The following is a 14,521-nucleotide window of genomic DNA, read 5'->3' as shown; positions in this document are numbered from 1 at the left end:
GGATCCTGGGGCTACTCAATAAATAGATCTTTCCAATAATTTGGTTTAATAAAATAAAAAAAGGGGGGTCAAAGACCAAGAGGGCCTGCTTCAAGAACAGATGGGGTCCTTCATGAGACAGGTTAGCACACCCCTGCTCCCTAGAGTCCACATCCTAGGGGGACCCCCAGGACAGAATCTTGGTAAGTTCTTGGGGACAAGACTACAGACCCATCCAGAGCAGGGGAGGTGGGTAATCTGATCAATCTATAGGTCTTCACATCCATCACTGGCTCCTGGAAAACAAGACTTTAAGAGGGGGCTGGGGAGTAAGCACCCCAGGCCAAGGAGGTACAAGGGGTGGGAGCACAGTCAGTGGGCCACGAGTCATGGGGTCCAGTGACCCTTGGCCTATTCTGGGATCCCTGCAGAGAAACCAAAGAGCTGGGAGGCTCTTAAGCAAGGGGTGCAAGAGTGGGTCCTGGGGAGTCAGCCGCCTCTGGGCCACCAGAAGTTATGCCTGCAGCAGGCTCCCCGTGGTCTATGCAGACAGCCACAGCAGGCCCGGTTGGGCAGGACAACAAGAGGGACAGCTGGGAGCAGGGTTGCCCTGAAGTCTTCCTGAAAGCCTCTGCCAACCCCTCAAGTTCCCCTGGCCAAGAATGGAGGGGTCCTGGGGCACTTGGCTCTTACCTTCGTTGGGGACCCCATGATGGGGGGCAAGGGGCTCCGCTGCAGGAACTCGGAGAACTTGGGTGAGCCACGCAAAGGCCGGCAGGCTGACAGCGGGGGGCTGGCCTGTCGAGTGCCAAACGCAGTCCCCAGTAGGTCTGTGGGGGACTTGGGCAGCTTCGGGCGCACAACATGCAAGTCCAAGAGGTTGGGGGCGCTGCATAGTCGGCAGCCCATCCCAGTGACCCGGGGTGAGTGTTCAGGTGCAGAGGAGCCTGGAGGGAAAAGTTTGCATTGCCTTCCATTCCACAAAGCCCCACAGCACCAGGGGCTCGGTCACCTGGACCTCACAGCTCACCCTCCCTGCTTCAAGATGGCCACAGTAAGGCCAGGCCCCGCCCTCCACTCCCAGCCAGACCCCCACCTGGCCTCGGGAACTTGCTGCCCCTCAACTCAGCTCCTTGTGGGGAGGGTGTCCCACCGGAGGCAGGCCTCTCAGGGATGGTTCCAACTTCAAATGAAAGAGTATAAAGTCAGCGGGTCAGAGCCAAGGCACTGCACTTCTCTGCCTGGTCGCAGCCCCTGGCCCCAGGCTGGAGAGGGAAGCTCCCAGTCATAGTGCTCAGGGCCTTGTCTCACCTTGGGGAGAGGGTGTGTAGGGCCGGGCACCGCCCAGTGAGAACTTCCTGGCCAGGGCGGCTCCATGCTCAGTGTGGGATGGGGGTGAGGGGCTGGCACGGGCAAAGCCCAGTGGGCTAGTGCTGCCCGACCTGCGGACGGTAGTGGACCTGTGGGTAGACGGACAGAGTCAATGGCCATGTGACAAACCTTCAGTCCTGCCACCTTAGCCTGGCCATCAGGACATAGGGCTGCCCTCCTCACCCCTCACTTCCTCTCCACATCCTGCTTCCTAGGCTGGGGTGGGAGGGAAGCAAGGCTTGGCCACACTCACCGGGGTGCCATGGTGTACTGGCCAGGAGACTGCAGATTCTGCTCAATGCGCTGGTAGTTGTGGACCTGTGTGGGGACCGGGATGGGGACGGACACGCCATACCTGCTGCTAGAGGGGCCGGCCCGCCTGTGAGAAAGGAACGGTCATGCGGGCTAGTGCTGGGCAGCCACATCCCCCGTGACACCCCAGCTGGTGGCTCAAACTGGCCCTGAGGTGCTGTCCCACCCTGACACAGATGTGACACTGAGGGAATCCAGCTCCCGGAACAGTTGCCACCACTGTCCCCCAGTCCCTCCCAGATGCTGCTTGTGGTGAGGGGCTGCTCACCCTGAGGGGCTAGGGGAGCCACTGTAAGGTGGGGAAGGTGATGGGGTCCGGCCATGACTCTCCAGGCCAGCGGAGGCCACCAATGAGCTCCTGGGGGGGGGGGGGGGGTTTCTTTTACTTTTGAAAGAGAGGAGCATCAAGGAGAGGAGGGGGGGGGAGAGGGGACAACTGGTGAAGGCTCAGCCCCAACATGTCAGGGACCCAGGCCCTCGCCACGCTCCAGAGCAGAGCTAGGCCTAAGCCCAGGCTGGGAGGTGGGGAACACAAGGGCTACGAGTAGGGCAGGTGGGGTCCTTCCCAGATTGACATCCAGAACGGTCAGAGGCAGCCCCCACCTCCCAGAAAGTGAGGGCGTGTTGGGTGGGAGACAGGCTTACCCGCTGCACAGCAGGCTGTCTAGAGGGGGCTTGGCACCAGCCACTTCAGCTCCCAGTTCACCTGATGATGGGGACACAGTGAGGCAGAAGCAGGACCTCCGGAGGCCCAACCAGGACGGACTGCACTGCCCAATCCAGGCCCCATGCTTCCTGCCCTCCCATCACCCCATCGGTGTCCCCACACCCACCCGCTCATGCCCACACCTGGAAACTGGGCCGGGACCATGACAAAGTCATCGGTGTCACAAGATGAATCCTTGCTGCTACCACCTGAGTCTCGGGAGCCTTGCAGGAAGGCAGCGGCCGGGGATGTCAGGGTCTTCTGCAGCTGCTGAATCTCCCCAAGGGACTGAATGAGGAAGGGCAGTGAGAGCACACAGGCCCACCTGCCCTAAGACCCTGTGGGTTCCTCGCCCCAAGACCAGGCCCTGCCACAGGGCTCACTGCATGTCCCCCCGCCTCAACCCCTGCATCAGCGGCTGGGCTACTCACCGGCGGGGAGGCCAGGTGTGAGGTGGAGCTGCTGCTAGAGCTGCTGCCGGAACCGGAGCTGGGGTACGAGGGCACGGGCACCGGGGGAGCTGTGGGGGCGGCAGCAATACCTTCCTCCACCGCGCTGGGCCCCTACCCGACACAGAACCTCCCAGGGCCCAGAAGCAAGGCGGCTCAGCCACCCCACTACCCTGGGGCCCCATCTGGGACAGAATTTCCCAGAGCCTGGAGACAAGGCGGCACGGGGCCCTCACCCAACACAAAACCTCCCAGGGCCCAGAAGCAAGGCGGCTCAGCCACCCCACTCTGCTGGGGCGCCAGCCGGGACAGAATCTCCCAGGGCCTGAAAATAAGAAGGCTCAGCTACCCCCTACATGGCCTTGCCCTGTGCCCTGAGATGGCATTTTTGGGGACTGCATCATCATGCCAGCCATCAGCTACCCAAGACACTACCCTTTCTACCCTAGTCACTGAGCTTTTAAGGGCCCTCAGGAGCGAAGTTCACTAAACTCTGAGCAGAGGTATAGCCCTCTTCCCGGGGTCAGTGGAGTGAGGATGGGAGGTAAATTCTCTGGCCTGAAGAGAGAATATAAAGAAGCCCCAGCACCCCAAGACTCACACTTTTTGACAGAAGAGCTGGCGTCAAGGAACGGGTGATGGAAGAACTCATCTGCAGGAGGAAGGGTGTTAGGTGTGTTATCTGGGCCCAGCCTCTCACCCTAATCTCCCCAGGGGCGTGCCTCCCTCCCCACTCTAATCTCCCCAGGGACAAGAGCCAGGGGGCTGAGATCGGAGTCTTATGTCCCCATCCCCATGGCCCCAGCTGGAGTGCAGAGTCCAGGTAAGGAGGTGGGCAGTGGAGCAGGGACCCACCGAAGTCCATGCGGTCCTTGTGGTTCCGCTGCAGCAGTCCCAGGAGCAGGTGCCTCAGGGGAGCTGAGGTCTCCCGAGGGATGCTGGGGGAATAAGGTGAGGTGAATGGGCATGCAGCAGGCCCAGACGTTGAGCTCTAGGGAGCTGCCCAAACAGGAGCACTTACGTGGGGATCAACATCTTGTTCTTCTCGTAGAAGAGCCGCAGGTCCTGGGGGCTGCTGGCCTGTGAGGCAGAGAGTACTCTTTCAGGTAGGGGTGCTGAGGCATCCACTCCATGCCTAGCCCCGTCCTGCCTTGACTCCCCATGCCCTGCCTCACCTCTCCATGGCCATCAGCACCCCTCCACAACACACCCCTCTCTCTACACTGGGCTCAGACCAGTTTTCAGCCTCTCCCAGGAAGGCCCAAAATAGGGGTGAGGGAGCAGGGCAGACTCCGAACACTGTGAAGACCCAGGCCCCAAGGCCGAAGCAGCAGCACAGCCTAGCCCCTTGTGTGGCAATTTCCTTCTTGACACCATAGAAAGGGCTCCAGGAAGGTCACCATCATGTGCATCACACCTGGGCATGCCTCACAGCTTTTGAAGCCACCCGCCCCCAGGAACTGCCCAGAACCCAGCACCTGTGCCCACACATCACCCCTTACACTGCCTAGAACCCCACACCAGGGCTCCTGTGCCACCTGCCAGACAATGCTACGCAGGGACCAGATGCCCTGGCTGCCCACATACCTGGAAAGGCGCCTTCCCCGTCAGACACTGGTAGACAATGGTGCCAATGCTCCACAGGTCGGCCTTCCCGTCATAGTGCTGGGACATAATGACTTCCGGCGCCTGCAGAGTGGAGGCAGGGGCTCAGAGGTGGCCTGACCGGCAAACAGAGTATTACAGGCCCCTCCCCAGGCCCAGACGCACCATGTACATCGGGGAGCCGCAGAGCGTGGCTGCCATCATGTTACTCTGCAGATACCTCGCAAAGCCGAAGTCAGCTGTGTGGAGGGAGACATGCTCAGGGCCTGTGGAGTGGGTGGGTCCCCTACACTCCCAGAGGAGGGGCGCTCACCGATCTTGACGCGGATGTTGTTGGGGTTCGCGCGGCGCCCACCAGGGTTGGACAGCAGGATGTTCTGGGGCTTCAGGTCCCGGTGGATGATGCCCTTGCTGTGTAGGAGCTGCATGGCGCCCGCAATCTGCTGCAGGAAGAGCCGGATGGTGTCCTCGCTGAGCGTGCGCATGGCTGTGGGGAGACTTGGCTCAGCAGGGAGCAGGGCGGGCCTTGAGTGCAGACCCTCAGCAGTCCGTGACCCTGATGGTCATCTGGTCCCTCACTGCATTGCCGTAACCCCCTGCCCAGTCCTCCCCATTCCACCCTGCATCACCATGACCCCCGCACGGGCCTCCTGGTTCGACCTCACATCACCGTGTCCCTCCTGCTGTCCCTGCCACACCCAGCTGCACAGGCATCCACAGTTCCTGCTCAACCCAGGCCTTCCTACTCAGTTCCAAAGCCTTTGGGGAACACACACAGCGTCCCACCCACCCCGGCCAGGGCACAGCACATGTCCGAGCTGGAGCTCTGGACACCCCACCTCCTAACCAGCCCCACCAACTTCTCTGACCAAGCAGTTCAGGCCCTAACCCCAGACACATCCTGGCCTCACCTGGGTGTGCACGCACTCAAACCGTCACATGTATAAGTGCATATACATGCAGGGAGTGTGCATTTGTGTGTCTGTGTCCCGACCCCCATGGCTGACCCCAAACCTGGACCCAGAGTCTGTGTTAGGTCACCTACTGAGGCTCTGAGCCTGGTCACTGGCTCTGCTCAGCCCTCTCCAGGTCCTGCTCCTCGGTCTCCAGCCACAGCAGGCCCTCCTCCTCCACCTACTCAATTCTGTGGTCCAGCCTGGGCTCTTGGCAGGTCCCTTGTGCTGAGCCCGTATTCCACACCAACACTATCTCCTATCAACACTCTGCAAGCACCAGGTCCCGCTTACTGTCGATCCCTGGGTTGCAGGTCCCAACATGAAGCCTATCTATACCCCAGCTGTGTCTCTAGCAATGATGGGCTGGGGGTGGTAGATGGGGTGGACAGCTAGTGATGGACTTGTCCCTTAGCCCTAGCAGGTGCTCCACTCCAGTTACATCCACTCACTCTGTAGGTAGTCAGCCAGGTCCCCACCATTGCAGTACTGCAAGAGAACAGATACATGAGCAGTGTCCCCACACCATCCAGCCTCCCCCCACCCCCGTCCACACCTGGAGTCCCAGGCCCGCATCTATTATCTGACCCCCACCCGTTCCAGTCCTCATCCACCACTCGGTCCCCGTCCACACCTGCAGTCCTGGCCCCTCCTCCAGGGCTGGCCCCTCAACAGTGACCCAGCAGAGGGCAAGCACACTGCCTGGAGCCCAGCCCTGGACCAGGAAGCCTCCTCTCCCACCCTCACCCCACCTTCGCATGTTCTGGCCCTGAAAAGACCAGCCTCTAGGCCTTACAGAGATGACTCACCTCCATGACCAGGTAGACAGAATTGGCCATTTCCTGGAAGACAGAGGAGATGGTGAGGGGCACAGTCATGGGGACATGGCCACAGGGTCCCCAAGGGCAGTTCTCCCCTGGACATGGTCCCCCATAGCTTCTTGTGTCAGCCTCCAGTCAGGCAGGACAAGATTACCACAGGCCACCCCACAGGTCATTTAGTGCCCATCCCCAAAGTTCCAGGCAGCGTTGCTTGGGCCACGGGGCTCCCAGGTCTCAAGGATGTCATCTGTCAGATCCTCACATGTGTGCCAGGAGGACAGAACAGATTGTGAGGTGAGTACCCTGGAACCTCAAAGTGTGGGCTGTGTGCAAGGCCTCTCATGGGCCAGGAGCCGACACCCCCCGCTCCATGGTCTAGCAGAGCATGTGTCTGAACACCCCTCGGCGGAGCCCTAGGAGCTGGTGCCAGGAAGAGAGAATGTGAGCCATCGCCTGCAGGGCCTTACTGGTCCTGGCCCAGGTGAGACACCTGGGAGCCCTCTCTGCTCTGCCCCAGCCTCTCGGCCCCAAGCAGCAAGGACAAGCAGGCTGGCTTCAAGTAGAGATAAGGAGTGGGAGGCTGCCCTCCAGAGGCCCAGGCACAGTGGACACAGGCAGAGCCCAAGTCACAGGGCAGATACAAAGATAGTGCCTGTAAGGACACACAGAATGGGGGAGAGCCACACAAGGGGAGATCCCAACAGGAGTGAGATCCAGAAGGCGGAGGAGACACAGGTGACCCTGGAGACCCAGGTGATGGAGGGACAGGGCACAGCATCCCCCACCCCCAGTCACAGCCAGCTGACTGTACGTAGGAGTCAGCCCTGATCCAGCCTCAGCCTCCAGCCTCAGCCTCAATCACTGGGGCCAGGGAAGGGCAGCACCTGGACAAATGGGGGACTGAGACAGATACAGGAAGACATCTAGCACCCATTTCCACCAACAAGGGGCAGCAGCCACCACGGGTTGAGGGTCCTCAGAGTCAAAGCGCAGAGCAGAGCCTTGCCCATATCACAAGTGTGCCTGAGCAGCCCTAGGCCTGGACCCCATCTCCTCTGTCCTCTACCTTGAAAGCCACCTGATACCAAAAGCCCCTCAAGCCATGACACCCGAGTGCCCCCACCTCCTCTACCCTGGAGAGCCACCTGTTGCACCCAGTCCCTCAGGCCAGAACACCCCAAGTGCCTTCCTCTTCCTTTACCCTGGAGGGTTACCCGCGGCACCCAGACCCTCAGGTCAGAACACCCAGCTAGAGTCCCCCCACCACCTTTACTCTGGAGAACCACCCGCCACACCAAGCCCCTCAGGCCAGAACACCGCCAAGTGCTCCTTGTCCCTCCAACTGCTAGAGCAGCCGGTAGAGTCAACAGCTCTCTGCTGTACCCTAGCAGCTCCCCAACTCCTCAGGGGTTCTTGTCTCAAGGTGGCCTCACTGATCTATGGGGGTGGACAGGCTCCTCAGTAATGTGGTGAGGGGGGGGTCAGGATCCCCTGGTGAGTGAGATCTAAGGGACTAGGCCACTAGCTTCCACAAGAAGCCCACGACTGGGGCTGGCCCCTACTCCACCATCCAGAGTCAGATGATGACGTCAGGCTGCGTGCACCGCCATCTCCCAACTTGGGCAGGCCCGGCCCTCTGAGTCCTCAGACCCTGCCTCCTGACCCTTCGCCCACTCCACATCCAGAGGCCCTCCAGCCCATCTCCTCTGCGTCCCACCCCACACCCACCCTGAACCCCATGGCCACTGAGTCCCAGTTCTTCACTGCTGTGCAGCTAAGTTTGGTTTCTTGGCTACATGGACCAGGCTGGTCACACGAATGGACTGTCCCAGGAGACTGTTCCACATGCACCTGCCAGGCAGGGAAGGGGGAGCTCCAACTCACTGGGCAGACAGTGGAGGTGCTGTCATGTGGGAGGCTGACACCCACCCTGCAAGCCTAGTTCCCCCACCCTAATCAGCTCTGGCTGGTAAACCCAGCCAGGGCCAGGTGGGCGGGTGCGCGGGGGTGGCCTGACCTAATTAACGCCTTCCCGTGCCCCAGGAGACGGCAGGGCTCTGCTGGGACAGTGCACACTCAGGCACACACGCACCCGCACTTGTCCTGATCTTTGATAGCTCCTTTGTGAGAACAGTTTTTGGTGCCACTCTCCAGACAAAAGCAGGCAGGTGCTGGGAGGACAAGGTGAACCTGGAGGGCTGTGGCCAGCAGGAAGGGCGGGCCATCACAGGGTTATTTCCCCCTGGGCTTGCTGGGAGTCACAGCTGGAGAGGAGGGACACTATATGCCCACCCTGAACAGGAAGACTCCACCCGCTCTCTGAGGAGCTCCAGTCCTGCTGCCTCTCCAGTCCCTCATCCCAACCGGAAAGGGTGACCCTGACACTGGGCAGCCCACCCCAGGAAGGTCCTGTGCCACTAGGCGATGAGGTGGAAGTGTGACGCCCTCAGAGAGTCCCAAGCATCAGCCTGCCCAGGAGATCAGCAGACGGGAGCAGGGAGGTCTGGCACCCCTGGAAACCCTCGGGTCTCTGGATTCCTCCTGCAGTAGTAGACATGCCCACACACCCAATGGGCACAGCTGCACCCACTGTTCTAACATGGAAGGAAAGGTTATGCACATACATATGCACCAGTGACCTCACACAGCCTGCCCCTCACATGCCTCCTAACATGCCCTGACATGTGTGCACCAGCTCTATCCACTGCTCAGCCGTCCACTGTCCAGACTGTTCCTGCTCGCCATGGGGCAGCCCCCTCAAATACTCGCAGGGATGGTATGGTTCCGAGATCTAAAACCAGAGGTGAGGAGGATACCCAGACAGGGAAGTCAGCAATCACTGCCTTAACACCCCCACACACACACCTTAGGTTTCCCAGCTACAGAAAAGTTAATCTTCATTCTCGGCCATAATCTATGAGCAAGCAAGAATAAGACGGAAACATCAGAAAGCATGAGTGACCACAGCATGGCCCAGGGACGCAGCCAGCACGTGCTGCTAGGAAACTGCTGAGATCTGCCTTGCATGCAGCGAAGGGAGAAAGCCAGAAGCACTGTGTGCGGTGCCCCCCATGGCTGTCCTTTTCACATTTCACATACTAAAGTCCATACAGACAGAAACACAGAGCTGCCTGAACCGAGGCCTGTGTGGGATCCAGATCTAGAAGAGTCGACAGTACCTGGAAGCCTTTGCAGGTTACTATCTATGAGAGCTGAGCGCACAGAAGTCTTCTAGGACCCCAGACCACGACCTGGCAGATTACCGTCTGGAGTCAGGAAAAACCACCTAGGTCCAGCATGGCCACCCCTAGCCTGGGGGAACAGCTAACACCAAAGCCTGGGTCGCATCAGGAGCCAGCTTGAGTAGGTCTCCTCGAGAACACCTCCCTCAGTCCAGGTTCCCCCAGTCTGGGCTCTCCGCCCACAGCTCCCAGTTGCTGGGTCTGTCATCAGGGCCCACGGTGAGTCACATGCAGGCAGCCCAGCCCAAGAACCGGCCAGACAGCGTGCTGGCCTCAGGAGGGGTCAGCGTCAGCTGGGCTGAGGTACATCACACACTCCTCCCTGGACATCTAAGTGGGGACTGCAGCCCAGACCCGATCAGAGAGAGGGCCACTCGCCTAGGATGAGGACAGGTCCAGCTGCTCCAGACCTCCTACGGGACAAGGCCTAGAGCCTGCCCTCTGCACCCCTAGAAGGGCAGGCGTGATGAATGCTAGGGACCCTCTCCCACCCAAATTCACCCACTTTCCGGGCAAACAAACACAACCATAACTCAAGGAGAAGTATTTGGGACACATTATCAACAAAGTCTTCTTTACTATCTGAGAAAAAAAAAAAACCCACCGCCATGGACTCAGCTCTGCCCCACAACCTCGTGCTGGACAGAGCAGAGCTGCCCCATAGGGTTTCTGAGGCTGGGAGCTTCACAGAAGCAGATTGTCACATCTTCCCACAGAGCAGCTCGTGGGCTTGAACCACTGACCAATACTTAACAAAACTTAGCCCAATACTTAACCCCCTGTGCTACCAAGGCCCCTTTAATAGAGTACGAATCAGTAACAACACTAAAAAATGATCAGTGCTTCTTACAAAGCACGCACTGCCATATACACTTCACACCTGTCCTCTCCGGCTGTTACAACCTACCACGCAAGTGTGCTACCATCTCCTCCAGCACGCAGGTGAGCAGACGAGGGTGTGAAACAACTGGGAAAGGACAGTGAGAAGGGGCGCACAGGATGCACCTGACATTGCTAACTGCATGCAAGAATTGTGGGGTGGGTGGGTCTATGTTTAGCTGAGGATGTTTCGCAACAGCAGCAAATAGCAAAATAAACATACCCTTTCCCTTCTCCCCATGGTCCCACCTCTGGGCACCACGTAAGGACACCCACAGTGGGTCAAGGTCCACCATGACCACACTGGTTGGCAGGGAGCATCAACCTCCTGTCCATCAGCAGTGGGAGTGGTCAGGTCTTTAACAGCCCGGCCAGATTCTGGGACAACACCCCACAGATGAGAACCATGAGGACAGGGATCACCAGGAGGCTAAGCCTTAAAGGGCACTGCCCACCAGTTCAATCCCTCCCTCCACCACACTGCTTCACTGAGACCTGTCCGTGGCCCAGGACACACATCCAGGGCTGGGAGTACGGTGGTAGCAAAGCCACCACTACTGAGTTGATTTCCCGTGAAAATCTAACACACCAAGGGAGGAGAACTCAAGAGGGCAGAGGATTGCGTGAGGAATGTATATTCTGTTTTTGTCTTTTTTTTCTTCATGGAATGGAAATTCTTCACAACACGCTTTTAACTGAAAAGACCCAGGGTGGGGCAGGGGTGCATACACAGCTCTGTACACCTAGAAGGAGCAGAACAGGTCCAGGTTCTCACAACATGGTCTTCTGGACTTTTTAGTCAAATTATAGATATAGATTATCTGCCTTTCTCTTTTTGGTCCCTTGTGTGACAAGTCTTAGGGACATGGGTGGATGGGGCTCAGGCGTGCAGGGGTGCCAGCATCCTGCCCGCTAGTGGCTAAGCTGGTGGCCAAGCTGTGGTTGGCATTGCTAAGCACTTCCTCTCAAAAGAGGAAGTGGGCAGTGACCATAACCAGGTGTGGATGCCCTAGCTGGGATGGAGCAAGCACTGGAGGAAAGGCTAGGCCATCCCTCCCCGGGCGCAGGCAGAGGTGTACTTCAACAAGCCTGTCTTGTGAGGGTGCAGGGACTGTCACCTGAGAAGAGCTGCAGGTGTCACCAGTCTGCTTGAGCCTTGGGGAGAGAGGTCACTGCTGTGATCTGCTAGGTGAGTGCCAGCACAGGCTCTGCTCTGTGCTCCCTGGGATACAACGGCGGATGGGCCGGCCAGTGTGGACCCCACAAGAGGGGAAGACACAGTACTGCAATAACCCCACAGCTTTCCAGAGGGGGGCTCTCCTCACAGAAGTAGGCCATCACGTCCCTCTCCACACAAGCAGCTAACCTTTCAGTTAGAGCCCAAAGGAAGCCACTGTGCCACCAGAGCCTCTTACGAGAACAGAGGAAGGGGAGGAGGAGAGGGGAGGAGGAAAAGGAGAAAGGAGGAAAGGAGCAGAGAGAAAACAAGGGGGAGGGGAGAGCAGGGGACAGTGGAGAGTGACACCCCCTGGGCCCACAGAACACCATGTCCTGGATGTGCCTGCATTTCCTGGTACCTGCTGTCAACATGGGTCTTGCCCACCCCACCCCCATCTCCTGGTGGAACAGCCTCTGAGGTCACAACAAATATCTCAAAAGGGGCAGACCAAGAAAGAGGGAGGGGACAGAGGAGGAGGAGAGGCGGCGGCCACCAAAACATATACACTTGCTGAGAACTTCCCCCAGGCCAGGGCTGGTCCCGTGTTCAGTAAACAGGTTTCAAAACCATTAGTCAGCACTTTGCCCAGCAGATCTGCCACCTCAGGTTCCAGGTCCTGAGCTCGCCACCCAGGGTCCCCGGCTGGGGCCGTGGCTGAGCCCAGCTGCCAGTGCTGGAGGCCAGCCGCCCACCCCCAGGGGCCACTCCGGCCTTAGGGGGCCTGGCCAGTGTCCGCTGCCCAGTCCCAGCGGCCTGGGCCCCAGCTGCCAGCCAGGAACCTCCGGAGGCCCCTCCCCCTCCCCGGCTGACGCAGGAGAGGCTGGCCAATGCCTGGGCTGGAGCAGTGTCAACAAACACAGAGCCCAGACAGGTGGGCCAGCTGGCAGGGCTGCCCTGGCCTGCCCCTAGACGCCAACCTCACAAGGGTCACGGCCACTGGGTCAGACGGCCCTGGAAGTCCATCACTGGGTTGTTGTCAACCGACTGAGCTGTGGTCCAGCCACCAGTTCCCAGCTGATGGGCCAAAGGCGGTGACAAAACTCCCAGGACCACCCAGAGAAACCACACCCCAGAGAAGCACCTACATTGGGGTCTCTCACAACTTGAGCAGCAAGGACCGGAAGCCCTGCCCCTTCCCAAAACAGCAAACAAGCCGAGAACCAGCCACCAGACAGGAATCCCCGCCCAAGGCTGAGCTGACCTAACCCAAACAACACCGGCCTGCGAGCCCACCTGGCCCCATGGCCGCTTTTGTCCCGTCCAGACCCCAGCCCCGCACTCAGCAGGCCTTACCTGGAAATCGTACAACGCCACAATGTTTTCATGTTTCAGCTCCTAGGGCAGAAGACCAGGTTTCTCAGGAGGGGTGGGTCTTGGGCAGCGAGGCCCACCACCGTGGGCTGACCACCGCTGCCCCGCCGGCTGGCCGGCAAGCTCACCTTCAGGATTTTGATCTCCTTCCCCAGCAGAGTCTGCGACTTGGCGAGGTTCTTCTTGTTGATGCACTTGACGGCCACCTCCAGATCGTGCTTCTGAAAACCACAGGGCCAAGTTCACCCAGGGGCTGGAGTGGACGGGAAGAAGTACCCGGGGTGCTACCCCTGCCCCCAACCACCTCGTTGGTCCTCTGCCTCCAGCCCTCGCCCCGGGATCGGCCTCACCTCCCGGTGGCGGCCCTTGAAGACCACGGCGAATGCCCCGTGCCCGATCAAGTCCTTTCGGGAGAATTCGAACTTGCCCACGGTCTCCATGCCGCTGTGGCAGGGTTCCATGGCACAAGCCGGGCCAGGGGTGCGGCGCGTGGGGGGCGCAAGCGGTCCGCCAGGGCCGGAAGCGCGCTCATCGTCAGGGCCGTGGGCCCCGGGGGCTCGTAGCGGGGCAGCCGAGGCAGAAGGCAGGCCCAGGCCGGCTGGGCCGCGGGGGTGGTGGAGTGCGCTGGACGGGGTCAGCAGGCAGGGGGTGGGGGCGGTCAACGCTAGGCGCTTTGGCTTCGGTTGCAGATCGTGAGGGTCAGAGCGCAGGTCCGAGTGCGGGGGATTTAAGTACGGGTGCGCATACACTCCGCTTACGGCTCCGGCTCCAGCTCTGGCAGGGAAACAAAAGAGCCGCGGCGGCCGGGGCCTCGGAGCCTCAGGCGCCTGCGCAGCCGCACTGCGCGCTTGGGCCATGGGGCGGGGCCTGGCGGAAGGTAGAGCGAACTTTGGTGGGCGGGGTCTCTTGGGGGCGGGGCCTGCGATAGGGAAGCTGAGGCGACGTGCGTTTTGTTGAAAGGGGGCAGGGCCTTTGGGGGCGGGATCTATGTTGTGGGGGCGTGGCCTATGTGGTGGCGACGAGGAGGGCTGGCGCCGGCGCAGGAGAATGCTCACGTTCCCCGCCCTCCCGGGCTTTTTCCTGCTGTGGGATCGCACGCGTCCTGTGTCTGCAAGCCAGGACAGCTTACCTTGTGGCCGCGCTGACAAAGCCCTCGAGCACGAACACGTGAAACGTGTTCACAATGAGGCTGACCTGCATAGAAGGCTCTTAGAAGGAAAATGCTTGCTTCACTGGTGATGCTTATCAACTTATGCACCATGAACTCAAATTCTCCATCAAAAGATTCCCCTAAAACCTGGGAAGTAAATCTTGAGTCCCACCCCCTACTATATATATTCGATTCCGACTCATAGGGATCATGGAACAGAGTAGAACTGTCCCATAGGGTTTCCAAGGCTGTCATTTCACATGGAAGCAACTACTTCATCCTTCTGCTGAGCTGAGGGTTCCGCCCCCAATTTTCGGTTCACAGCCCCGAGCTTAAGCACAGCACCACCAGAATCCCCATGCATCATTATCATTGTTGTTAGGCGCCCTCAACTCAAGTACGACTCAGCCTGTGAACAACAGTTCTAACCTTGCCCTGCCTTGCCCCATCCTCCCAATCTCTTGCCATGCTCAAGCCCACTGTTAAATTCATTTCCTTTATTATTATTATTATTATTATTATTA

The 14,521-nt window shown here is 59.4% G+C and overlaps 1 protein-coding gene across 1 annotated transcript in view; it reads right to left on the bottom strand.

Annotated features, from left to right (window-relative positions):
* ULK1 (unc-51 like autophagy activating kinase 1) overlaps positions 1 to 13,314 on the bottom strand; it is a 20,959-nt gene extending 7,645 nt beyond the window's left edge. Inside the window, exons 1-19 of the mRNA XM_006900998.1 lie at positions 13,198 to 13,314; positions 12,976 to 13,068; positions 12,830 to 12,871; positions 6,185 to 6,217; positions 5,828 to 5,864; positions 4,736 to 4,909; positions 4,588 to 4,661; positions 4,405 to 4,506; positions 3,839 to 3,897; positions 3,673 to 3,755; positions 3,419 to 3,469; positions 2,800 to 2,888; positions 2,512 to 2,656; positions 2,308 to 2,368; positions 1,931 to 2,020; positions 1,604 to 1,729; positions 1,291 to 1,439; positions 1,076 to 1,162; positions 673 to 926 (exon numbers count right to left, since the gene is read on the bottom strand). Coding sequence (XP_006901060.1) covers positions 673 to 926; positions 1,076 to 1,162; positions 1,291 to 1,439; positions 1,604 to 1,729; positions 1,931 to 2,020; positions 2,308 to 2,368; positions 2,512 to 2,656; positions 2,800 to 2,888; positions 3,419 to 3,469; positions 3,673 to 3,755; positions 3,839 to 3,897; positions 4,405 to 4,506; positions 4,588 to 4,661; positions 4,736 to 4,909; positions 5,828 to 5,864; positions 6,185 to 6,217; positions 12,830 to 12,871; positions 12,976 to 13,068; positions 13,198 to 13,308 — 1,860 coding nt within the window. The 5' untranslated portion in view covers positions 13,309 to 13,314. The remainder of the gene's footprint in view (positions 1 to 672; positions 927 to 1,075; positions 1,163 to 1,290; positions 1,440 to 1,603; positions 1,730 to 1,930; positions 2,021 to 2,307; positions 2,369 to 2,511; positions 2,657 to 2,799; positions 2,889 to 3,418; positions 3,470 to 3,672; positions 3,756 to 3,838; positions 3,898 to 4,404; positions 4,507 to 4,587; positions 4,662 to 4,735; positions 4,910 to 5,827; positions 5,865 to 6,184; positions 6,218 to 12,829; positions 12,872 to 12,975; positions 13,069 to 13,197) is intronic.
* Between the last annotated feature and the right edge of the window lie 1,207 nt (positions 13,315 to 14,521).

This window comes from Elephantulus edwardii, unplaced genomic scaffold, assembly GCF_000299155.1.
Source record: "Elephantulus edwardii isolate Elephantulus edwardi_28Jun2011 unplaced genomic scaffold, EleEdw1.0 scaffold00304, whole genome shotgun sequence".
NCBI classification, from domain to species: domain Eukaryota; kingdom Metazoa; phylum Chordata; class Mammalia; order Macroscelidea; family Macroscelididae; genus Elephantulus; species Elephantulus edwardii.
This window is presented reverse-complemented; position numbering and strand designations above follow the sequence as displayed.